This window comes from Oryctolagus cuniculus, chromosome 7, assembly GCF_964237555.1.
Source record: "Oryctolagus cuniculus chromosome 7, mOryCun1.1, whole genome shotgun sequence".
Classification (NCBI taxonomy): Eukaryota; Metazoa; Chordata; class Mammalia; order Lagomorpha; family Leporidae; genus Oryctolagus; species Oryctolagus cuniculus.
The window spans coordinates 61,564,602-61,591,371 of NC_091438.1; the positions used below are offsets into that span (position 1 = coordinate 61,564,602).

The 26,770-nt window shown below is 46.0% G+C and overlaps 1 protein-coding gene across 7 annotated transcripts in view; it reads left to right on the top strand.

Moving 5' to 3' along the window:
- The window catches only part of AKNAD1 (AKNA domain containing 1), a 60,714-nt gene that overhangs the window by 19,004 nt on the left and 14,940 nt on the right, over positions 1–26,770 (top strand). For 3 of the 7 annotated variants that reach the window (XM_051856201.2, XM_008264772.4, XM_008264775.4), the window contains exons 1-6: positions 740–879; positions 4,962–6,062; positions 10,294–10,332; positions 11,246–11,285; positions 11,450–11,598; positions 11,695–11,757. In XM_051856201.2, coding sequence (XP_051712161.2) covers positions 5,064–6,062; positions 10,294–10,332; positions 11,246–11,285; positions 11,450–11,598; positions 11,695–11,757 — 1,290 coding nt within the window. In that variant the 5' untranslated portion in view covers positions 740–879; positions 4,962–5,063. Of the gene's footprint in view, positions 1–739; positions 900–4,961; positions 6,063–10,293; positions 10,333–11,245; positions 11,286–11,449; positions 11,599–11,694; positions 11,758–26,770 lie in introns of those variants that run through there. The other 4 variants (XM_051856200.2, XM_051856199.2, XM_051856202.2 and 1 more) reach the window with 4 other exon arrangements.

A 26,770-nucleotide genomic window follows, 5' to 3' on the forward strand; every position in this document is an offset into this window, starting at 1 on the left:
CCTCCAAGAATCAACTCAAAGTCAGGAAGGAGGGCTATTCCCAGGAGGGCAGGGTGTTAGGTGGCTGTGCTTACCAGTGCCTTAGTGGAGGGAGGCAGGGGAGGGAGAATAGCAACAAGGTCTGCTTTCTCCTCTGTGCCTAGATCATGCACATTTGCTCCATTTGCATGGCTAGCAGAGGTCTACACACAGAACAGAGGGTATCAGGGAGGTCCAGAGATTGACCCAGGACCATAGCCCCATGGTTTTCTTTGGTGATGAGGACAGTCCCGTAATATGTAAAATTGTACTGTCACTAAATGGGCTTAGTGAAGGGAGGAAATATCACCTACCAGCCAGAAACAATGATTTGCTGATCATCTCTGCCCATTAACCACCAAGGAGATTGAGTTTTCCCATCCATAGACATTCTTAATGGATCCCATCAGATTCCCAGTCTTCCCAGCCATGCTTATCTTGTCCTAAAGAAGCAAGTCAGGGAGCTTAGATTCCCATTTCAGCACCAGATTTGGACTTCATAACGAGGCAGACCTCACAGGGAATGGCTGTCAGCGTAGTGAGCACCTTGTTGTTCATGTCCACTCAGTGCCCCTGTCGATGAGCTCTCCCAGGCTGGGTCACTGTGATGTCCCGCCTTCATCTGCTCAAAGCATGCATGCTCAGAGTGACCTGTGAGCTGTTGCTGAGCTCACAATGGTCAGCGGAGCAGCATAAGCAGTTGTGGCCCCAAATGTATTCACCTGACTTCAGTATGTCAAACTGGGTTCTACAGGAAGGTTCTGTTGGCGTCTAACCAGAATCTCTTTGGCTGCACCATTGGATTCCAAGGTTGAAGTGGGTATTGATGTTGGAAGATGTTCCAGTTCCTTCCAGCTACTGGTAAGGGGCCCATTATAATGGTAAGGATGTGGGTTGTCCATTCCCAGAAAAAATCCTCTGGATATTCTGTATACGCACACAGAAAAGCTGTTTTCCTGTGTGTTATGAGAAGGTTTCTCAGGCTTTGGCTTATCTTAGTATTGTCTCTCTCTTATCCTTTCTAAGTGTCATAGCAAAAATCAAATTTCATCAGTTGAACTCAAATACTTAGCAACTGAGATCTGGCCAACAAAAGGTCTTTTCTTCCTTAACAAGGACTTGGAACTCAGCCATGAGTCCCTCAACATGCAGAGAGAGCTAGAGGATGACTTTGGGGTTGTGCCGTGGGTCATTAAAACTCCTACAAAAATAGAATCTGTTTTGCTTTCCTCTTTTCTCTGTAGGCATCTTTTTGCCCTCAAAAATTAGACAATACTTTGCTTAAAACTTAGTGATCTTTTTCATTTCCAAATAATACATTTATTTATGAGTAGATTTAAAGTTTTTAAAATTTATTTATTTGAAAGGCAGAGAGTGAGCAAAATCATCCACCTGCTGGTTCACTCTCCAAATGTCTGCAATAGCTGGGGCTGGGCCTGGCTACAAACAGGACTCAGGAACTACATCCAGGTCTCTCATGTGGGAGGCAAGGACTCAGCTATTTGAGCAATCACTTGCTACCTCCAAGGGTGTACTTTAATAGGAAGCTGGATTGGAATCAGAGTCAGGACTTGAAGTCAGGCACCTCTATATGAGATGCAGGCATCCCAAGTGCCTTTTTTTTTTTTTTTTTTTTGAGGCAGAGTTATAGACAGAGAAGCAGAGAGAGAAAGGTCTTCCATCTGCTATTTCACTCCCCAAATGACCTCAATGGCAGAGCTGAACCAATCCAAAGCCAGGAACCAGGAGTTTCTTCCGGGTCTCCCATGCAGGTGCAGAGGAGCCCAAGCACTTGAGCCATCTTCTATTGCTTTCCCAGGCCACCAGCAAAGAGCTGGATCAGAAGAGGCACAGTTGGGACACAAACCAGCACCCACGTGGGATGCCAATGCTGCAGCTGGAGGCTTAGCCTGCTATACTCCTCAAGTGTCTTAACCATACACCAAATACCTGCCCTGATTTTATGGGTAGGTCTTAAAAATAATTTTAAGGCCCTTTTAGAGATTGTCTTCTATACACGGTTCCCTCCTTTCCCCACAGGAAAGGAGGGCCCTGTCTTCTGCACCTGGGTTCCTTCAGTCTTCCAAGGCTGAGAGCGGTCTTGTTTTCCTACCATGTCTGGGATTCTCATTCTGCGCCGCACAGTATGCCAAGTGCTGTCTGTGAGTCATCTCGTGTAATCACCCAGCAAGCTGTGAGCTCAGGGTAACCGTTCCTATGTTTCAGAAGAGAAGACTGAGACAAGTCCGATAACTTGCAGGATGACAGGCAGCTAATGAACAGAGAAGCCAGAATTCAAGTCCGTATCTCTCTCCTCCTGCTTCCCCACTTTGCTTGTGACTTTGCATTTTCCCTTGTTGTCCAAGTTGGGTCAGAGGAGCTTGTAATTCTGCTCATGAAGATGTCCCTGGCTTTACAGTCTACACTAACCTCTACAAATGACTTAAAGGAACCCTGCAATAATCTCTTGCTTACTCCTCCCACCTGCTCCCCAGAGCTATCTTTTTGACTGAGTAATCTGACACTGGCATGTATCTATAAATTAAATGTTTTGTGCAATGCTTCATAGATGTCTTCACCACATTTAGCAATTCCTTTTCCTTGGAGAACTTAGCTCATTTTGTTTTTGGTCAAACATATTATTTTAGCTTTGAGGTTGTCTAATAAATCATAAAAGTTTGGATGGCAAGAGGACTTCAGAGACTGGCTCACCCAACCCCATCATTGTATGAGAAAGGGAGGCTGGCCAGGGACTGTGGTCAGGCTGGGATAGCAAACCTCAGAGCCTGGTTGGGGCTCTGGGCAAGACAGAGCCTCAGTAACTCCATGTAAAACTTGAAATCATTTTACTGTTCCTAAGGAGTTGTCTCAAAAGCTCACAGATCAAGAAAAGACGCCTAAATGGGTATTTAAAATGTTGTTTTTTAAAAAAGAAAAAGGCCCTGCAACAAATGGCAGCTGGTTTTGCTTTGATCTTTCCCAGGAGGACCCCCAAGCTGCCCTGAGGCCAGCAGCCTCTGCCACCAGGCTCCTGATGGGCCCTAATTCGAAGAGGCATGTTTGGCCCAAGGCTGGCAGCGGCTCCTCTGTCCCTTGGGTATATTTCTGTTAGTTCTTCTACCTTTGAACATACAAAGGAAAATCAGGGGAAGGGAACCAGAGTGTCTGGAGAGATAGGTGAAGAAGGAACCTGTAGGACATTGTGCTAAGTGAAATGAGCCAGACATACAAAGACGAATGTCACATGATCGCATACATATGTGAGTTTAAGAAGGTTGAGGCAGGGCAGGCATTTGGCCTAGTGGTGAAGATGCTACTTGGGATGTCCGCATCCTCTAGCTGAGTGCCTGGGTTTGAGACCTGGCTCTGCTCCCAATTCCAACTTCCTGCTAACGTGCACCCTCAGAGGCAGCAGGTGATGGCTCAAGTACTTGCCTCCCCGCCACCCACATGGGAGACCTGGATTGAGTTTTGGGGTCCTGGCCTGGGTCTGGCCCAGCCCCAGCCTTGTAGGCATTTGTGGAGTGATCTGCAGATGAAAGATCCCTCTCTCTCTCTGTCAAATATAGTGAAAAGAAAAAGAAAAACTAGTAGAAAATGTTGATAGCATAGAACTTGAGACTAAAATAGTGGTTACCAGAGGCCAGGAAGGGTACAGGAGAAGGGGTGTTCTACTGAACAGTAGACACTAATGTATGGTAGCAGACAAAATGCATTATATATTTCAAAATAGCTACAATAAAGGATTTTGAATGTTTTGCTAAAAAGAAATAGTAAATATTTTCAGGTGATGGATATGCTAATTAGCCTGATTTAAACATAATGTGTTCATGTATAGAAATTGTGCCACATAGATATGTGCAGTTATTATGTATCAGTTAAAAATAAATCTTAAAGGAAAACACAGGAATGGTAAGGTGGGTGGTCAAGTTTGAGCTGAGCTGGCTTTCAGTAGATAAGACTTAGAGCCAGTTGGTGATACACGGGCAGATGACATCCAGAGTACTTTATTTTAGTTTCATTTGATAGCCAAGAGAGAAAGAGCTCCCATCCACTGGTACACTCCCCAAATGCTCACACCAGGAGCTCAGCCCAGGAATTTCATGTGGGTCACAGGAACCCAACTACTTGAGCTATCACTACTTAGTAGGAAGCTGGAATCAGGAGCTAGAGCTGGGCTTTGAACCCAGGCCCTCCAATATGGTAGCAAGTATCTCACCTAGATCTTGATGGCTAGGCCAAATGCCCAACCCTGTGGTACTTAAAACCCTGAATACTTTGGTTGCACTTCAAACTCCTATTTTGGAGAACTCCAGATAGGATTTCCTAAGGGAGGTTGAAAAGATCTGGTCATGGGACCCAGCACTGTAGCTCAGTGGTTAAGCAGCCACTTGTGACACTGGCATCCCATACTGGAGTGCCAGTTCAAGTCCTGGCTACTCCATTTATGATCCAGATTCCTGTTCATGCACCTGGGAAAGCAGTGGATGATGGCCCAAGTACTTAGGTCTCTGCTATCCTCTTGGGAGACCTGGATGGAGTTCCTGGTTTCAGCCTGATCCAGCCCTGACTATTGTGGGCATTTGTGGAGTGAACTAGTGCATAAAAGCTCTCTCTCTTTCTTTCTCTTTCTGCTCTTTCTCTCTCTCTCTCTCTCTGCCTTTCAAATATATAAATAAATAAACCTCTTTAAAAAGTTTTGGTCATGAACTATAGACTAATGTCTCCCTGATAATTCCAACACTTTCCAGTTTTTTTTTTATTTACTATTCTATCATATATAGGAAGAGTTAGCTCTTGGCTAAGTCTTCTGCCTTCAGGTCTATAATTGAATTTCTCTAAATGAAAAATACCCATTTTGTCCTGGCATAGATACCAGGATAAGCATAGTCTCCCACTTATCCCAATGTATTCCACAGTGAGGCTATTCTTGTTTCATGCAGACTAGAACACACAATGAAGACAGTCAATGAAAACCAGAAGACCCATTGTCACATTTAGGAACCCCAAGGCCAAGCTACAGAGGACGGGCGAGATTGGGCTGCATGAGCATGGACGAAGCTGACTTTTCAGAAGACATGACTTACAAACAACAGGAGGACTTGCCTTACGATGGGGATCTCCCAAGAAGCAAGATGTGCACTGATTATAATTTTACCTCAAAAGATGCCCACTGGAATGTCACTAACCAAATTCTTTTAATAGGGGATGCCCCCCAGGAAAAGGCTACACAGGAGACTTGCAGAAATAGAGCTGCAGCCATGACCCTGGATAAAACTACCGAGAATGCTGTCAACAAAAAATATGACAAAGAGAAACACTGCGCCGTGACTCTGCGTGTCATAGCTAATGAAGGAGATAGCTCAAAGACAAACATTTCTACTGTTTTACACCACCATCTTTCCAAAGAGCGGTTCTTAAGAGGTCAAGGCACTGATGATAAAACACTCCCCAAGACCTTGAGTTCAGACAGTTTTGAGGAAGCAGCCATCATTGAGAACATTATTTCAGGTTATATTCAGACTCCTTGGCCCAAAGAACAAAGCCCAGCAGTCACTGACCAACTCAACCTCAAAACAGATGGTGAAAGCGGCAAGAAGCCCAGTTGTCGAATCACAGCAGAAGAAAATATCCGTGACCCAAAGGGGCCAGAGGTGGCTGGAGACAGCCACCATCAAGAAAATGCAGCATTTCTAACTCAAATCAAGGGTCCAGGGGATAAACCGAAAAACTGCCCAGGGCAAGCCCCCCAGAAACAGGAGACTGAAACAGCAACCTCAGGCCATGGATTCCAATATGGCCAAGGCCAAGTTCTTTACCAGCTCCCTGATTTCTCAAAGGTTGCTCCCAAGGTGAAAATGTCTAAAGCCAACAGCATTAACAGACCATTCACATTACCTAAACAACCCAACTTTTCTCCTAAATTGAGGTATAAGCCAGCTATTATACATGATATTTTAGAAACCATGTCTAGGTCAAACTGTGCAGAAAAGCAACATCAAGAGCAGAAGAGGAAAATCACAGAAGTCTCCCCACAAATGCAGGTGAGTGAAGCATTCTCTGTAAAACAGTCCCTGGGGCCACTGCTCTGGAGGGCACAAGAGGGTCGGTCCCAGCTCAGGCCCCCGGGCACCCTGGGTGAGTGACTCGGCCTCTCAGAAGCTCGGTGAGTGTCCTCAAAGGATGACTCAAGGGCTGAACTGACAAAATCCGTATTCCTCAAGAATATGGAAATAGGGTTCCCTGCCCCCCCTTTTTCAAGCTTCATTTTATTCTTCTAAACTGAGCTCCTCTCCTCTGGGAGTTCTCCTCAGGCGGGTCCCCAGCCTCTCCTCAGAGCCTGAACCTCCAAGCTTGACCTTGCAAGGGACATCCTAGCTCTGCTCACCCGAGATCTCATTCTCAGCATCTCCTCCACTTCCTCTCGGGCCACATGACTTTCAGCTCTCCTGAGTCATAATCATCTCACCCTCCTTAGCTCAGTGCATTTGTCAGCATGATTATATCAGCTTGTTTTGGGTCACAGTAATCTGGAGGGGGCTATTTCTTATCTTTTTTTTTTTTTTTTTTTTAGTTTTTATTTGATAGATAGAGTTAGTGAGAGAGACAGAGAGAAAGCTCTTCCTTTCGTTGGTTCACCCCCCAAATGGCCGCCACAGCTGGCACTGCACCGATCTGAAGCCAGGAGCCAGGTGCTTCCTCCTGGTCTCCCACGCGGGTGCAGGGCCCAAGCACTTGGGCCATCCTCCACTGCACTCCCGGGCCACAGCAGAGAGCTGGACTGAAAAGGAGCAACCGGGACAGAACCGGCGCCCATATGGGATGCTGGCGCGATAGGTGGAGGATTAACCAAGTGAGCCACGGCGCTGGCCCTAATTTCTTTTCTTTTTAACATATATTTGTTTATTTGAAAGAGTGACAGAGAGAGAGAGAGAGAGAGAGAGAGGAAGAGACAGAGAGATGGCCATTCTCTGGTTTACTCCCTAAATGGCTGCAGTGTCTGGGACTGGTCCAGGTCCAAGCCAGAAGCCAGAAACTCCAACTGGGTCTCCCATATGGATGGCAGGGGCCCAAGTACTTGGGTCATCCTCCCTTGCTTTCCCAGATGCATTAGCAGGAAGATGGGTCAGAAACCGAGCATCAGAGATTCAAAACAGCCCTCTGAAACGGGATGCCGGAGTCACAAGTGGCAGCTTAACCTACTGTGCCAGCCCCTGCAGGTGTCTATTTCTTCCTTTAGACTTGAAGACTTAGGAGGGCAACAACCTTATCTTTGTCTTTCCATTGCCTACCTTCCCCAAGGGGCCTGGCCTTGTATCCTACATAGATTATGCCTCTAGTTATCAATGCTGAATTGAATTGAATTAGGATCTTTAGCAACAGATTTCAAATTTGTTATATTCGTAACCATTTACTACAAAACGTTATTACTATTTAATTTATTCTACTTCTCCTATTTTCTTACCCCATCTTCTTATCCTCCACCCAATACTCTAACACGCTGAGGCTTAGGGTCTTGTTGATTATTGAGGTTTAATTAGGGAAATTGGGGGGGCGGAGCTGGTGCTGTGGTTTGGTGTGGAGGGTCAAGCCTCTGCCTGCAGTGTTGGCGAACCATATGGACACTGGTTTGAGACTGGCTGCTCCACTTCTGATCCAGCTCCCTGCTACTGTGCCTGGGAAGGCAGTGGATCATGCACCCATGTGAGAGACCAGAAGAAGCTCCAGGCTCCTGGCTTTGGCCTGGCCCAGCCCTGGCCATTGCAGCCATTTGGGGAGTGAAACAGTGGGTGGAAGATCTGTCTCTGTCTTTCTCTCTCTCTCCTTCTCTCACTGTATCTCTGCCTTTCAAATAACCAAATAAATCTTTAAAAACAAATAAAAGAAATTGGGGCCAGTATTGTAGTGCCGCCTGTGATGCCAGCACCCCATATGAGTGTTGGTTGAAGTCCTAGCTGCTCTATTTCTGATCCAGGTTCCTGCAAATGAACCTAGGAAAGCAATATAGGATAGCCCAAGTACTTGGGCCCCTACACCGCTGTAGGAGAAATCCAGATGGAGCTTTGGCCTGGCCCAGGCCTCATTGTTGTGGCCACCTGGGGAGTGAACCAGGGGAAGGAAGATCTCTCTCTCTCTCTCTCTCTCTCTCTCTCTCTGTCTTCTCTATCTGTAACTCTGCCTTTCAAATAAATAAGCAAAATAAATCTTTTTTCAAAATAGTAAGGGAAATTGACATGAACAAAGTCAATGTTATAGTTCTTTGGCACTTTACCAATGTTGTATTTTTTTTTAAAGATTTTATTTTTTTGACAGGCAGAGTTACAGAGAGAGAGAGACAGAGAGAAAGGTCTTCCTTCCGTTGGTTCACTCCCCAAGTGGCCGCTACGGCCGGCGCACTGCACTGATCCGAAGCCAGGAGCCAGGTGCTTCCTCCTCGTCTCCCATGCGGGTGTAGGGGCCGAAGCACTTGGGCCATCCTCCATTGCCTTCCCAGGCCACAGCAGAGAGCTGGACTGGAAAGGAGCAACCGGGACTAGAACCTGGCACCCATATGGGATGCCGGTGCCACAGGTGGAAGATTAACCTAGTGTGCCACAGTGCCGGCACCATGTTTTTTTTTTTAATATTGGGGTTTTAAAATTTGCTTATTTTTATTTTTAAATTAGTTTTATTATTTGAGAGACAGAGGAGACAGATGGACAAAAATCTTCCATTTACTGATTCACTCCCCTGGGATTGGGTCAGTGAGGCCAAAGGCAGGAGCCCAGAACTCAGTCTGGGTCTCCCAAACAGAAAGCAGGAACTTGAGGCACCACCTGCTGCCTCCCGGGGTGCACATTAGCAGGAAGGTGGAATCTGAAGGAAAGGCGGGACTTGAACTCAGGCGCTCCTCTGTGGGATGTGGGCGTCCCCCACCCAGTGGCATCTTAACCATTACACCAATCAACCTGCCCTCGCGTACTCTTTCTTTCGACCCTTATTGAGGGCTTTCTGGACTGAACAGCACTGTCTGCCTGTTTCCATTTCCATAACTCACACTCAACTCTCTTCTCTTTCAATTGAATACTCAGTGAATTTTAGGTTTTAAAATTTTTTATTTTAATTTTTAATTAGTTTTTAACAGAGCAATGTACTTTGTATATAAAATTCTAAGAATATAATGATATTCTCTACCTTCCTCCATCCCTCCCAGTCTCTTTCCTTCTTCCTTTCTGTCTTTAGTTTTTGAGATAACATATTTTAAATTTGCATTACAGTGGCCAGCACTACGGCTCACTTGGCTAATCCTCCACCTGCGGCGCCAGCACCCGGGGTTCTAGTCCCTGTTGGGGCACCAGATTCTGTCCGGGTTGCTCCTCTTCCAGTCCAGCTCTCTGCTGTGGCCTGGGAAGGCAGTGGAAGATGGCCCAAGTGCTTGGGCCCTGCACCTGCATGGGAGACCAGGAGGAGGCACCTGATCCTGGCTTTGGATTGGCACAGCGCATAGGTCGCAGTGGCCATTTTGGGGGTGAACCAATGGCAAAGGAAGACCTTTTTCTCTGTCTCTCTCTCTATCACTGTCTAACTCTGCCTGTCAAAAAAATAAAAAATAAAAAAATTTATGTTATAGTAAAAAGGCTTAAACTTCACTGAATAAGAAGTTTAACAAGGAGTAAACAAAAAGACTCTAGTTTAATGGGAACACAGACAACAGCTATAAACAACAATTGAATGGAAAAATGACCATTTTATCCATAAATAGTAAATTTTAAAGTAATGATAGATCATTAAAACTACAGTAGTAGAATATTCTTAGCCATTGGTTTGACAAGATTTATTTGTGTATTTGAAAGTCAGAGTAATACAAAAAGAGAAGGGGGAGAGAGAGAGACCTTCCATCTGCTGGTTTACCACTCAACTGGCTGCAGTGGCCAGGACTGAGCCAGGCCAAAGCCAGGAGCCAAGAACTCTATCCAGGTCTCCCATGTGGATGCAGGGGCCCAAGCACTTGGGCCATCTTCTGCTGCTTTCCCAGGTGCATTAGCAGGGAGCTGGATAGTAAGTGGAGCACCTGGGACTCAAATAGGCACCCATTTGGGATGCTGGAGTCGCAGGCAGCGGCTTTACCTGTCATGCCACAACGCTGGCCCCAGGGCTCTGTGACTCTGAATAGACTCCCACACACACCTGGAGGCAACAGCCCATGTGGCCATGACTGGGGTGCTTTTCTAGGTCTCAGAGAACCTACACCCCTGTGGCATCAGGAAGTCTCAGTGTTCCTTGTTCTCCTTTCAGGTGAACATCCGTGCTGTGTCCAGCTCTCCAGGGCCCAAGGTTAGTAGAAGCAGGATAGATACCAGGTCTGTCTCTCTGGAAGTGGGAGTTTGAGGCTGCTGTCTGGTTTTTCCCCAGTCCTGTCAGTTCAGGTTAGAGACCTGGATCCTGTAGGTTTCATAGCTACCTTATACTCAAGACCGCTACCAGCTACCCTTTGGCTGTGTGGCATTCATGTGTTTGAGATTTATGTGTTAGGTACAATGGGAAGATCTCCAAGATGGGTCACTCTGAATTCCAGTCCTTGTCCAGGTACCCCGAGGCAAGCAGAAAGCAATCCATGTCTCGGCGCAGGTTCTGGAACATAATGCGTGCTGTATTGTTCTCTAGTGTGGCTCCCATGGGGTCAGTGTTGACGAGAGTGCCGACAGCAGAGCTAGAGGCAGGAGCAGCAATGCACTTGTCCTCACAGCTGGACAGTCAGCTTTCAGGAGAAATGGAGCACTCCTCCTGATGGTGTCAAGCATGGTGATAGTAGCAGCTAACCTGCGGCAGGGGCCTCCAAAAAGTTTGTGGAAAACGTGTCTCATGAAAAAACTATGCATGGCTTCCAAATTTTTTTTGCACAAAAATAAACTTCTCCTTTAATTCTGTCCTTCCACAAACTTGTTGAAGTACCCTCGCCTTGGTGAGTGCTTACCACATACCTGATATTGCAGTAAATGTTTAACATTTTATGCTCATACAACCCTATAAGTGATGTCCTGTTGCTACCCCCATTTTACCACCAAGGGATTTGAGGTGTACAGTGGTAAGGCAATTGCCAGGTCCCCCAGCAAATAAATGTCAGAGTGGATTTCAGCCTTGGCTTCATAGCCCTGGCTTTTGACCACAGCATGGAGCTGCTCCTACAACGGGAATGCATCACTGATCAGTATCAACCCAGATGTCTCCTTGTCCTCTAATTATGCAGATGAAGCCTCCGGTTCCCATCCGCCAGGAACTTCTCCCAGGTACTGGTGTTTTAAAACTTCTTTGATTGAGATATATACAAGTGTTTTGAAAACTTTTTTAAAAATAACAAGTGGTGGTAACTGCCACAGATTTCCACTCTCAGTGCCTCATACTGTGAAAGGCTGAGATGGATGTTAGCCAAGACGCATCCTTCCCCGTACAGGAGTAGAATCGGAGACGACGCTCTTCAAGCTGACATCAACCTCTCAGAAAGACCATCTCTTGAATTCTTCTTACATATTTCTGAAGATATCCCAAGGAAAACAGATGTGTCAGAGCTTGAAAGAGCAGACCGAGCAACTGAAGTCTAAAGTAATACTTTTAAAGCTTGTTACAAACAATAGGAGTCACCAAATTCAAACACGAACAACCGTGCCACTAATAAAACATTACCCTTTCTTGCTGCAGGTACAAGAGTTTTCCAAAAGTATAAAGCAAGACTCTGACGGTCATTTGCAAGACGGAAGGCTGGTAATGACTTTTTTTTTTTTTTTTGACAGGTAGAGTGGACAGTGAGAGAGAGAGACAGAGAGAAAGGTCTTCCTTTTTCCATTGGTTCACCCTCCAATGGCCGCCGCAGCCGGTGCGCTGCAGCCGGCGCACCGTGCTGATCCGAAGCCAGGAGCCAGGTGCTTCTCCTGGTCTCCCATGGGGTGCAGGGCCCAAGTACTTGGGCCATCCTCCACTGCACTCCCTGGCCACAGCAGAGAGCTGGCCTGGAAGAGGGGCAACCGGGACAGAATCTGGCGCCCCGACCGGGACTAGAACCCGGTATGCCAGCGCCGCTAGGCGGAGGATTAGCCTATTGAGCCGCGGTGCCAGCAGGTAATGACTTTCATTCAGGTTTTAAATCCTTTAGAAATGAACTTGACATCACTGATACAAATCATAGCACCAAATATTGTCTACAGTGGTGAGAGTAGGAATAGTCTGATAGGAAACATCCTGCTGAATATTAAAATACCCTTGTTTTGTGGGGTTAAAGAGCTTAGGATTCTGCTTCTCTATGTACTCAGCCCTCTTTCCTTCTCAGGGGATATTACTCAGGGCTGTCACTCCTCACAGTCGTCTCATATGGTGGGTTCCAGAGCAGAACACGCAAGCCACTGCTAAGCGTGAGCTTCTCTACAGTTGCTAGCTCCTGGCAGATTTAGGTTGTGAAAATTACTGGTATCTGGCAACTCAATATATAAGACTTTGAAGCACGTAAACCTTGAAGCAGTGCTTTTCAGATCAAAAATTGTTCTCTTCTATGTGCTTGCTTGCTGTTGCATTCAGTCAAATCAATAGTTTCTATTGTCAGCTACTAATTTATGCTGTCATCAGTGCCAGGGCAGTGGGAAGTTGGGGTGGATCGAGAGAGCAAAAGGCTGAGACCAAGAGAACCACAAATGTGCTGGCACTGAAGATGGAGTTTGGGCCTTTGGGTCAACAAGACGCATGCTCACAAGTCCTGATGTTGGCACTAGCAAGGTTCAGACAGCTAACAGTAGGGACAAAAATCAGGAGGACCCAAATGCTGAAAGCCACCACTGATCATGCCTTGCATTAATTAAACCAGCCATTCAGTCATTCAATAAACACTTGCCAGGCACTTTGTGTGTCCTAGATCCTGGCCAGACACTAGGATTTTGTTGATGAAGAAATATTTCTTTCATCAAGTGGTTTAGTCTTCTAGGAATAACAGGAGAGATAAAGAGACAATTAAAATGCAGCTTGAGAAACACTGGAGATGATGCGGATGGCAGCCTAGAAGCGGCTCACCTTTGCCAGTTAGGGGACGCTTTGGAAGGTTTCCTGGCTGGCCAGTGCCAGATGAATAGGGGTGAGATTGGCAGAATGGGGGCAGTGTTCTAGAAAGTAGCAGGTACAATGCACAGGGGCAAGAAAGTGCTGCTAGTATGAGAAACTGCGGGGCTGGCTCTGTAGTTGACTAAATGGAACTCAGGATGCCTGCAGTGGAGTGCGGTGGAGGAGGCTAGGGCTAGATGGGACACATAATGACAGGCCTTTGTGCCCTGCGAGGAAGCTTAGATTTTCTCCTGAGGTTGAGTGACGTGGAAGCCATGAGGGATGTAGGGTTGGGAAATGGCAAGCACCATGAAAGGAAGTCTACTGGCACAGAGAGTGGTTGGGAAGCCATCATCCAGGCAGCACTGAGGCTGGTGATGCAGATGATGACGGGAACAAGTCTAATCTCTGGGGAAGTGGTGGCAGATTGAAAGGGGTCAATAAAGGAAGGGAGGAGGCTTGGCTGAGCTCCAAGGTCAGGAATAAAAGTGCAGGGTCCAGTTCAGAACGGTGTGGAAAGCGAGCAGGAGGCAAGATGTCAAGTTTAGCTTGGGACACTTTGAGTTTGAGGTTCCTAGGACCATCCAAGTAGAAAGATCCAGTGTGGGGGCCAGCACTGTGGCGCAGCGGATTAAAGCCCTGGCCTGAAGTGCTGGCATCCCATGTGGGAGCTGGTTCTAGTCCCGGCTGCTCCTCTTCCGATCCAGCTCTCTGCTATGGCCTGGGAAAGCAGTGGAAGATGGCCCAAGTCTTTGGGCCCCCTGTACCCACATGGGAGAACCAGAAGAAGCTCCTGGCTCCTGGCTTCAGATCGGTGCAGTTCTGGCTGTTGCAGCCATCTGGGGAGTGAACCAGCAGATGGAAGACCTCTCTCTCTCTCTCTCTGTCTCTACTTCTCTCTGTGACCCTGTATTTCAAATAAATAAAATAAATCTTAAAAAAAAAGAAAGAAAAATCCATTAGGTGGTGATTTAGGCCCAAAAGGTAGATCTGGGCAGAGCTGGGTGTGGGCTGAGGCCATGGGGTGGATGAGATTGCCCAGGTGAAACCTGCAGAGGCAGAAGTGAAGAGGGCCAGTGGCACCATCGTGGGAAATAGCAGCGAGGGCAGGGCCTGGGCCCAGGGGAAAGAAGAGAGGTAAGCAGAGGAGACGGAAGAGGAAAGACCCGAGACCCGAGGCAGAGCTAGAGGAGCAGAGCTGTGGAAGTCAAGAGAACAGAGGGCTTCAGGAAGTGGGGAGCGAGAGAAGGAAGGAAGGAAAGTCAGACGTGCATTGCACGTGATTGGCAGCCAGGCGGCCAGAAGTGGTGGATCTGGAAGCCAGATGGCAGGATTAATGGGTAAATGGTAGAACAGGGAGGTCTCCAAAAAGTGAGGATTTTGGAAACTGGCAGACCATCGAATTTTAAAGGGCCAAGGAAAGCACAGAGAACTGGGTCAAGGCCTTCAGAGTGTCTCCTTGATGTTAAAGGGAAAGTGGGGAGTTCTCCTAGGATCGGGAAGATGGTAGAGGTGGTTCCTGATGGTGCCAGTCTATAGTCTGAGTTCCAAGTCCATTTGGTTTGGTGTTGATTCTTCCAGATAGGACTGAAACTGACCTCCCAGCCTGCCCTGGTAGAGAGATGGGGACTCTGGAGTAGACATCTTTATTCTGCTGATTGGTTATAGAACTTTAGATGCCTTCCATCTCGAGCTGTGATGAGAACTAAATGAGGTACATTTCTACCTAGAAACCTGTGCCCTATCTCAGAAATACGATACCACTTAAATTTTGAGATCCTACATTACAACTCATAATGGGCTGTCTTCCTTTTTCTCTTTATCCTATTTGAATAGCTAATTCTCTCTTAAGGCTTCAACTGCCCTTTTCCCTCTATCAATCGCCAAATCACTGGTCCTGACCTCTCCCCCATGGCTCCACAAGTCTGTGTGTATCTTACTGGGCTATTCCACTCTTACTGCAAACTTGACCTCGTCCAACACTAACACCTTCACTCAAACTTGTTGGCCTTTCCAAATTCCACAGTCTGATCACAACCTTCCCATATCCCACGCTAGAAACTGGAGCGTTGTCTGCGAGCTTTGCACTATCAGTCAGGGTCCCAGCAGACATTACTAAAGACATCATTTTACAACACTGTGGGTAGCTGCAAGGCAAATCAACAAGAGATACAAAAGCATCTCATGGAAGGATCAGGGGTTGCTGCTTCACCCTCAGGCCCGAAGGAGCAGAGGAAAAGCAGGTGTGGAGCCTGAGGAGAGTAGCTGTAACTGTAGGAGTAGCTGACACACTCTGCAGCTTTTGGTAGAGGGGCATGGCAAACCCATGATGACACAGGGAGGAGGAGATCAAGGCAACAGATTCCATCCACTGTTGCCTCCCACTGGCTGAAAGCAACAAGGACAAAGGGGGCCTTTGGATTGAAGGCCAGTCTCCTGGCCGGGGTGCAAAGATGGAGAATGGGGCTGGGGGGGAATGGAAAATGCCCACCAGACCTGACTTTTCTTATACCTTATAGCCAAGATGTTTCTAAACTCTTGTCTATTCATGTTTAATATTAATCGTAGCTACTATCTACTGAGTATGTACAGCCACTCTGCAACTTAACAACAGTTCAACATAGAATTTTTTAAAATTCTTAGGGAGAGAGAGAGGAAGAGGGAGAGGAAAGCTCCTATTCATTCCCCAGATGCCTGCAAGAGCGAGGGATGAGTCGAGCTGAAACCAGGAGCTGGGAACTCCAACCAGGTCTCTTACATAGGGGGCAAGAACCCAAGAACTGGACCATCACCCGCTGCCTCCCAAGGTGTGCATTAGCAGGAAGTGGAGATTAGGATCCAGGACTCAGACCCAGGCACTCAAATATGGGATGTCCTAACCACTGGGCCAATTGCTTATCTCCTGACTTATGATGCTTTTTAATTTACATTGGTGTGAAAGTGGTACCCATTCCGTAGAACCTGCACTTCAGATTTTGAATTTTGATATTATGGGGGGCTAGCGATATGCAGTACTCTACTCTCTTGCAATGCAGGGCAGTGGGAGCAAGCTGTCCCTCCTAGTCAGCCCCATGGTCACAGGGTAAACCTGGTCTCCACAAGGGACCATGCTCCATAAATTACATGAGCTAGGTAACTTTATCATAACATAGGTTTGTGTTAGATATCTTTGCTTAACTTTAGACTAAAGTAAGTGCTCTGAGCATGTTTAAAGGCAAGCAAGAGTAAGCTATGTGGTTCAGTAGGGTAAGTGGATTAAAGGCATTTTGACTTAATTTTCAATTTACAATGAGTTTATTGGATTTGTAACCTGATCATAAGTTGAAGAGCATCTGTACTATGCTCTGAGTGCAATCCATTATCTCATTTAATTTTCATAATATAAAGTGAGGGCTATTCCTTTAATTTTACAGATAAAGAAACTGACAAAGAATTCAAATCAATTAAAATCATACAATTAGTAAACAGCATAGTCTAAACTTTAACTCTGCTATGTGGTCCTATAATCCCACTGTTCTTGGCAATCTCTTTCCAATTTGTCCCTCTCCATTCTCACGGATACAGCCTGGTTCGAGAGCTGCTGTGCATCCTTGAAATCTGTCTTAAGTCTCCTCCCAATGAGCAAAGTCGTCTAATCTACATTCTGTTTTCTCAGTGGAATAAAATTCCCAAGACAGGGTCTGTGCCTGATACAATTTTTGTATCTCACACTTCTGGCCTGTGCCAGGCACAGGCAATGCTCAGGGAATGGTTAGTGACTGGGGATGTGGGACTGAAGCCTCTATGCATCTTTAAGACATGACCCTCACCTTCATGGTTAAATCCTCATCTGCACGAGGGTGCATATGGTGACATCTGGATGAGGTTGTGTATGGTGATGTCTGGAAGATCCATTCACAGCTTTGGCCGAATCTTCTACTGGTCCTTCCCTCCAACAGCCCATGGACCCAAACCTAGGACCTCCAACATTGTGGCTTCAAGCATCCTTCCTAGAGTTCCAATTACCTCCTCTATAAAGTTGGGGTAATCAAATCAAATTTGAGGTGTATACAACACGGATGTGTGGCTTAAATAAGAAATGAGAAAGTGCTATGTAAGCTAAAACTCATTCTGCAAATATAGGGCATTATCAGTGTCCACCCGAGCAAGTGCTGAGGCCTCAGGGGGCCCGAGAGAGCGGTCGGAAGTCACTGTGTTTCGCAGCTGTGTGGTCGTGGTGACTGATGAGATGACTTGTCTCGGTTTTAGATGTCAGGCTGTAAAATGAAACACTGGCACTGCCAGGAGGGTGGCGGTTTCATTTCAACACTACCGCAGGACCCACTTGCATTGTAGTTATGGGAGAACACACCCAGGCTTGTGAATGTTTCCAGCAACTTCACTGCTGCAGGGATGTCTCAGACTTGACCTTGAGCATCTTCAGCAGGAGTTTCTGGCTACCCAGGGGATGTATCAGACTTTGCAGCTCCAAGTCCCCAAGCACAGATTCCCAACCGTTGGCGACTTTGATCCAAAAAAGTCAGGTTTAAACCCACTCTGTAAGGTGGAGGGGTCAAAGGTGATCTCCTTCAGGTGGAGTTCTGATGTGGCTGCTGGCTTGGTGCTTGGACAGTCATTGGTGTAGGGTCAGCAAAAACTGATAGCAAAATGCGTCTTCATGCCACAACTGGTATAGGGTGCCTGCTGCGTGTGCTGTGAGAGGCACTGAGCCACATGGCACACCCCAGATGAGCAAAGGTCTCTTGGGGCATTTGTATTTTGCCGGATGTTATGAGGAGTGCTTGTGAGACCCAGAGGAACACAAGAAAACCCTAGAAAAATTAACATGCTAACTGCAGCGGGCTTTCTCTCCAAGTCCCTCCTCTTCTTTCCTTCTCAGCTTTTTGCTTTCCTGTTTCTCCCTAGTCCTGCCTTTGTTGTCCCTGCATAGCTCTTCTCTCTACGCCTGCCCCTTTCCTTTCCTGTTCACTGACTATTCCAACGGGCAGTGGGCAGTAGAGGGTCACTGTAAGGTTGATTCCTGTTGGAGAGAGGCACCCACGAATCCTGATAAAGGGAAAATGGTGAAGCTTCAAATCAAAGGATTCTCGAGTTAATTCACATTGGAAACTCGGAGGTGCGCTCACACTGCTCACACTGAAGTTTCCAAGTGGCCATTTTCATGGCATCCCACCCTTCTCTCTCCACTCCAAATAATTTTAAGATGTAACCCAGGCCTCAAGGCTGGGATTGCTTCCATGTAATTTTTGGGAGATGAATTAGAAGAATCCATTTTGTGGGCTTAATATTTATAAAGTTCAGCTGTTTTTACTCAGAGTATTTGAACATGGAATCATTCTTAGTGCCAAGATATTTTTAATGGTTTACTTCTCAGCATTAGCATCCTGAGGTATTTTTTTTATTCCTCTGAGGGACTATTTTACTTTTTCAAAATCAATGGAACCTCTGTCTGCCTCTATTTCAATCCTGAGTAATTAGACAGCAAGGATGGAGTTTCAATATTGATTTTTCCCAAAGGCTTATTTTTCTTTCTGGGAAGAGAAGATCTCCACATGCATCTGCTGTTTGTTTAAAAATTAATAGAGTAAGAATATTTATTTTCCAAGGAATCTCTTGCTTTGGCAGTCATTTGAAAGACAGGCTCTGTGCACATTAAGACCAAAGTTACGCAACACCTTATTTATTTATATCCGAGTTACAACCACACTGTGCCTGTCATGACTATAAATCAAGAGTTTTAACTGCAATTGTATACCATATACGGGGAAAGCTTTCAAAACCAGGACAAGGGAGGGACCTGGCCCCTCCCCAGACCTGGTTAAAGCCACCTCGGGACAAAGGCTGTCACACGTGGGCATAATGTGGCTAGGAGCAAAACCTCATACGACCCTGGGGGTCTCAGTGTGTTGAGAGCCTTTGAAGTGTCAAGTCCAAAGGCTAAGGTAGATGGTTTTCCATAGGACAAGGACTTTACAAAGCCACTGCCTAATCTAACTTGTTTACATCAACAGTGCTCCTATTGAAACCTCTTATTACTTATTTATTTATTTATTTATTTATTTATTTATTTTTTGACAGGCAGAGTGGACAGTGAGAGAGAGAGAGAGAGAGAGAAAGGTCTTCCTTTGCCATTGGTTCACCCTCCAATGGCCGCCGCGGCCGGCGCACCGCGCTGATCCGATGGCAGGAGCCAGGTACTTCTCCTGGTCTCCCATGGGGTGCAGGGCCCAAGCACTTGGGCCATCCTCCACTGCACTCCCTGGCCACAGCAGAGAGCTGGCCTGGAAGAGGGGCAACCGGGACAGAATCCGGCGCCCCGACCGGGACTAGAACCTGGGGTGCCAGCACCGCAAGGCGGAGGATTAGCCTAGTGAGCCGCGGCGCCGGTATCTGAAACCTCTTATTATTAAAAGTCACATCCAAACATATTTGTTTGGATTTTGTGCATCTTGCTTGTCAGAATGCAGTCCGCAGTCATCTGATTCTTCTACACACTAACACCAGAAGCCGAGGAGCCAGCAATGGCGTTTTGCCTCTCAATTCCTTCTTCCTGGTCCTCTCAGCACACAGTCGTGTCTTCTGCTTCACACAGACCATCACGGGTTCCCTCAAAAATGCCCGTTCTCTGGCTCCAAATCTCCAGGTTTTCACCTCCTCTTTTTACCTTCTTCACTTGCTCAGTCTCCCCAGCCATGACCCTGAGCCCACTCCTGGAGAACACCTGCAGGTCTGGCTCCATCATTTCATTTTTTTTCTCTTAAATGTGTAGTCTCTCCTTGTCCTCTGCGGCATGGTAGCCTGTAACTATTTTCCTACATTTTATTCAATTATCACCTTGATTTTCTTGCTTCAATCTTTGTCCCACCACTTACTGTATTGGGCAGGCTTTCCCAACTGGTTGAAAAAGCCACTTTTACTGAATGTAAAACATTCATGTGCGGGCCGGCATTGTGGCATAGCGGATTAACCCAATGCAGGCATCCCACGTGCGCGCCGTAGAGTCCTAGATGCTCCCCTTCCAATCAGGCTCCCTACTAACGTGCATGGGAAAGCAGCAGCGGATGGCCTCTGAACACATGGGAGGCCCAGAAGCAGCCCTGGGCTCCTGTCTTCTCCCTGGCCCAGCCTCGGCTGTTGCAGCCATCTGGGGGTGGGGGGTGAACCAGCAGATGGAAGACCTCTTTCTCTCTAACTCTGCCTTTCAAATAAATAAAGATAAACCTTTAACAACAACAAGAACAAATTGATGAGACTGGTTCTATTGCATCCCATTGCTTTGTATTTCTATTTCTATATTAACCAGTTTCTAATTCTTTTGGTTTATGTTTTGGAAATGATTCTTTTAAAATTTTTCTTGGATTATTCTTGTATACTCCTCTAACAAGTTTTATAATCAGCTCATCAACTTTCCTTAATCAAATTCTATGGGATTTTGTTTGATTGTATTGAATTTGCATTGGGAAGAATTAAAATCTTCACAATGAGTATTTCCAGGCAGGAACATGTGTGTGTGTGTGTGTGTGTGTGTGTGTGTTTATGTAGATTTTTTATATTTGTTGTTGTTTACTCTTGGCTATTTTATAGCTTTTCTAAGTATTGTTGATAGATGTTTTCTGTACTTGATAGGCAGGAAATATAGAAAATTATATATTCAATAATTTTGTACTGGGATAACTTAAGTCATTCTGTTCTTAGGGCCTTGTTGATTTTCAGTTGGCTATTTTAGTTTTTAGGTATGACAATGACAGCATTTGAAAGTAATGATAGTTTTTTTTTCCCCCTTAAATATTTAGACTTTGAATCTTTTCTTCCCTTACATTCTTATCTGCCTCATTTCTTTTTATTGCTTTATTTCATCTGTAGGTGTTCCAGTACAACGTTGGTTAATTAACAGCAGTGTAGGAGAGCGTTATCTTGTTCCCAGCAGCCCAGGAATTCTCCCGAATGTGATTGCCCCCAAGTAGATCAGTTTCATCAAGAACATTTCCTTCTATTCCTAGCTTCCTAGATTAAGTTTTTGTGGTAAAAATGTTTAAATGGGATTTACAACTCTGTTTAGTTTTTTTTTTCCTTAATATGTTAATGTAGTGGAATATAGCAATAAATATCTTTTTTTAAAAGATTTTTATTTATTTATTTGACAGGTAGAGTTACAGACAGTGAGAGAGAGAGAGACAGAGAGAAAGGTCTTCCTTTCATTGGTTCACTCCCCAAATGGCCACCATGGCCGGACTGCGCTGATCTGAAGCCAGGAGCCAGGTGTTTCCTTCTGGTCTCCCATGTGGGTACAGGGCCCAAGGACCTGGGCCATCCTCCACTGCCTTCCTGGGCCACAGCAGAGAGCTGGACTGGAAGAGGAGCAACTGGGACTAGAACCGGCGCCCATATGGGATGCCGGCACCACAGGCAGAGGATTAACCTAGTGCACCACAGTGCCAACCCCACAATAAATATCTTAATGTTGAACTATGCAATGAGTTGGGAAACTGTTCCTTTTTGTGTTCCAGAAGAATCTAATAATATAGCATATATCTGTTATTTAAGGGCTTTGTTGAACTCACTCATAATCCCTCTTGGACTTGGTACCTTTTGGGGGGAAAGAATTTTCGCAGTCTTTTCCATTTTCCTATGGTTATTAGTCCTTTCATATTTCCTACCTCTTTTGTAGTGAATTTTAATAATTTATATTTTCCTTAAAACTTGGCCATTTTACACTGTATTGATATGAACTTGTTTAATCCCTTAGGATTTAAGACATTTCCTATCCTTGTGAATTTTTTTTAAAGAATTATCTTATTTATTTATTTAAAAGACAGAGTTCCAGAGAGGCAGAGGCAGAGAGAGAGAGAGAGAGAGAGAGAGAGAGGTAGAGAGAGAGAGAGGTCTTCCATCTGCTGTTTCATCCCTCAAAAGGCCAGAGCTGGGTCGATCCAAAGCCAGAAGCCTGGAGCTTCTTCCATGTCTCCTACCTGGGTGCAGGGGCACAAGGTCTTGGACCATCTTCTACTGCTTTCCCAGGTGCATTAGCAGGAAGCTGGATTGGAAATGGACAGTCGGGACTTGAACTGGCGCCCACATGGGATGCCAGCACTACTGATGGTGGCTTTACCTGCTTTGTCACAGCGCCAGCCCCTACTCATTCTTGATGATATTTATGTTTCCCAAATTTACCAGCAATTTATAGTTTCAAAGAAAGCATAATTTATTAATCAAATACTTTCAAATTTTTATTTCTGCTTATTTTTATGAATCCCTTCTTTTTCCTGGGTTTATTTATACTTCTTTTTCTGTCTTCCTGTTTCAAATATTTACATTATTGGTTTTTCAAAATTTTCTTATAATGCATTTTAGCACTATAAAATTTCCTCAGAGTACTAGTTTAACTGCATTACATTGGTTTTATATGCTGTTCTCTCATTTATCATTCATTTATAAAATTATTCTTATTTCTATCTTTATTTCCCATTTAATCCAAAATTATTTAGGTGAGTGTTAAAATTTCCAGTTAGGGGTTTTTTATTTATTTTATTTGGAAGGCATATAGACACATACACACACACAATTTCTTCTATCTCCTGGTTGACTTCCCAGATGCCTACAATGGCTGGGATCAGGCCAGGCTAAAGACAGGAGCCAGGAACTCAATCCTGGTCTCCTACAAGGGTAGCAGAGACCCCACTGCATGAGCCATCATCTGTGGCCTCCCAGGGTGTGCATTAGCAATAAGCTAGAACTGGAAGCAGAGCCAAGACTTGAACCCAGGTACTCCTATATGGGATGCAAGTGTCCCAAGTAGCAGCCCAACCACCAGACAAATGCCTACCTCTAATTACATAGGCTGTTTTAGGCTATTTCGCTGTTAGTTTCTAGTGATCAGAGAATATGGATGGTATACTTTTTTTAATTTTATTTTTATTTTTTGACAGAGTGGACAGTGAGAGAGAGAGACAGAGAAAGGTCTTCCTTTTCCGTCGGTTCACCCCCAATGGCCGCTCCGGCTGGCGCACTGCGCCAATCCGAAGCCAGGAGCCAGGTGCTTCTCCTGGTCTCCCATGCGGGTGCAGGGCCCAAGGACTTGGGTCATCCTCCACTGCACTCCCGGGCCACAACAGAGAGCTGGACTGGAAGAGGAGCAACCGGGACAGAATCTGGCGCCCCGACTGGGACTAGAACCCCGTGTGCCGGCGCCACAGGTGGAGGATTAGCCTAGCGAGCCGCAGCGCTGGCCCAGATGGTATACTTTTTAACGTCTGAGAATTTGTTGTGGGCTGTAAAGTGGTACACCAGGTTAAGTGGTTTCTTGCAATGCTGGCATCCCTTACAGAGTGCTGGTTTGAGTACTGGCTACTCCACTTCTGATCCAGATTCTTGCTAATGCATCCTGGGAGCCAGAAGACAATGTCCCAGGTACTTGGGCCCCTGCCACCTACATGGGAGGCCTGGATGAAGCTCCTGCCTTCATCCTGTCCCAGCCCTGGCTGTTGTGGTCATTTGGGGATTGAATCAGCAGAGGGAAATTTTTGTCTTTCCCTCTCTCTCTGCTGCTCTGCCTTTCAAATAAATAAATCTTAAAGAAAGAGAATTTGCTGACATCTGTCTTGTGGACCAATACGAGATAAATTTTTGTAAACGTAATAGATTTTTTTTTTTTTTTTGACAGGCAGAGTGGACAGTGAGAGAGAGACAGAGAGAAAGGTCTTCCTTTTTTGCCGTTGGTTCACCCTCCAATGGCCGCCGCGGCCTGCGCACCGCGCTGATCCGATGGCAGGAGCCAGGTACTTCTCCCGGTCTCCCATGGGGTGCAGGGCCCAAGCACTTGGGCCATCCTCCACTGCCTTTTCGGGCCACAGCAGAGAGCTGGCCTGGAAGAGGGGCAACCGGGACAGAATTCGGCGCCCCGACCGGGACTAGAACCCGGTATGCCGGCGCCGCAAGGCGGAGGATTAGCCTAGTGAGCCGTGGCACCGGCCAACGTAATAGATTTGAAGAACATGAATCCTCTTTGTTGGATAAAATATATATACACATAAAATATATATATATAAAAATATATAAATTATATATATAAAATATATATAATATATATATAAATTATATATATAAAATATATATACACATCACCTATATCTATAGCATGTCTATTAATTAAATTATGCATATTCTTCATGTCTTCTTTAATTGGCATAATAATTATATCCATAGAATCATAGCTCCCAGAACCATAAGCAATCTTGAAATCACCAGATCGAGATAAACAAGTTGTTGCTACCCCAGCTTATAGTGGAGACAGTGGCAGCCATTCAGAGATCTACCCCCGAGATGCACAGTCAATGAGGATCAGTGTGCCAGCTCTCGGGGTGCAACCACAAACAGGAAGCCAGTCATGGCAGGCATCTATCATCATTCCCCTCTGAAGACAGGCCCAGTAATAACACAGCTCAGTGCTACTTTCAAGAACTGCTCTCACTGCTAGCATGCTGAGCACATAGCCCAGAAGAGACCTGCTTGTGTTTATTTAGTAAATCAGAAGGTCAGGTCTTCAAGGTGGAGACACTGCTTGGTGTGATTAAGGAGAAAAACCTAGGAGAGCAAATATAATTTAGCTCTCTCCTCCCCCGAGTTCGCCAGCTATCCTGCATGGCTTGGCACCCACAATCCTCCTCACCCTCCGGCGAGGTAATATGGCAACCTACAGCCTAGTTTTGTGCCAGAAAAAATGGTGTTTATGCGCGAGGAGACTCCTAATTCATCGATTCTCTGAATTCTATTTTAATATTCTGTGAAAACTTAACTTTCCAAAGTTCCATGAGTCATATTTCAAAGGAAGCCAGTTTTTAAAAATTAGAAGCCATTTCAAGTGTTGGGTTTGGAAGCATCTTATTAGCTTAGGAAGTAACGATGCAATTTAAACTGATAAACCACTGGAGAGCTATTTTTTTTTTCTGGATAGATGGCAAACCTTTTATGGATCATGTCTGGAAAACATAATTTTTCTTCCTAATAATCTTGTACTCCCTCTTCTACATAAAAACAGCACAGCCGGCAAAATGGCTATTTGCTCTGAGTCTACTTCAGCACTTTCTTTCTCTCCAGTGAAAATCTTTTGGATCCTCTACATTTGCAAGATTAGGCGTTCAAATCCATCACTGCTGTCTTTCTTCACTTCCTGTTTTCATAGCCTGAACTATCAGAACATTTCAGACTAAAATAAAAACCCTGAGAAATGGAATCATCTAGCTAATTGCCTTCCCTTGACTGCTCCCCGTCTTTGAAAGCACAGCCTGGGCTGATACTCAGAACTTGAGGTTTCTGTCAGAGCTAAAGCTAAAACTACTGCCAGTCCTTCCAAAGAAATGTGTTTGCCTCCTGGGAACACGCAGCTCCCTTCGCTCCAGGGGCAGCTTCAGAGTCAGGTCACTTACGGCCCCTTGAGACCAGGCAGCCTTCTCTGCTCTGCCTTTGTACCTCGGGCACTGCGCTCCACTGGTCTTGGTGCCTTTGTTCTCTTCTTTGGATCCTGTACGGTTGGCTGAAGGCCTGGCCTAGAGTCAAGGCTCCCCGGAGTGAACCTGGAGCCTCTGTGGGTTTCACAGCCAGGATCCTGGGGCTTCCCAGGCAGCCTCGGGGCCACAGCCTGTAACTCTGCTTGCCCTGAGCCAGCTTCAAGGTGGTGGGCAGGAGCACAGGGCGCCAGCCTCCCCGCCCACCCGGCAGCTTTCCCAGTGCCACCTGTGCTCTGATGTGCTTGGCCTGAGGTTCGCAGCAACTGTTGGGAGATGGTAACAACTCCATATGGCTTTGGATGAGGAACCCTGAAAAGACATCTACCGCTGGCCTCATTCATTCATTCATTCATTCAGCAGTATTTATTGCTGGATGCCAGGTACTTTTCTAGGTGATGGGGGGCGCAACATAAATAAGACAGACTGCTTGCCCTCAAGGTGCTTACATTTCTGTGAAGGAAACTTAGGCCTAACAAATGAAGTCAACATAATGACGGGCTGGCATTCATTGTAACAGTTAAGACAGAGGCTAAGACACTTGTGTCCCACATCCGAGTGCCTGGGTTTGAAGCACAGCTCCATTCAATTCTCGCTTCCTGCTGATGTGAGGCAGCAGGCAATGGCTCAAGTCGCTGAGTTCCCGCCACCCATGCGGAGGTCCTGGATGGAGTTTCTGGCTGCTGTGGTCATTTGGGAAGTGACTCAGGGAATTATTTATTGCAAAATAAATAATTTTGAAAAACATAGTTACAGCACATTAAAAGCATACTGCAAGAAGTAAGAGTACAACCCGCCCGATTCTGAAGCCAGACAGCCCGGCTCCGTCACCAGCTCTGTCATCTTGGGAAAGTCACGCAGCGTCTCTGTGACTCAGTTCTCGTCTCCGTGGAAGGGCATCCGAATACCTGCTTCTCAGGGCTCCAGTGAGTTAATGTACAGAAAGTAGGTGAAGCATGGCCTGCCTCCTTAGCGAGCCAGCAGTTGCGTGTTAGCCGCCACGACGATGAAGTTATACAGGATGCGACCCAAGAAGCAACCCTGGTTAGAAAGGGAGGAGGTGGGAGGGGACATTCAAAGCGGTGGGAGGCCGGGGCTCCGGGTAGGATGCGGCGATGCCCAGCGATAGTGTGGACACTGAGGGTGCCTGAGTGGCCTCCCGCAGGACTGCACCTAAGGGCGAGTCCTCTCTG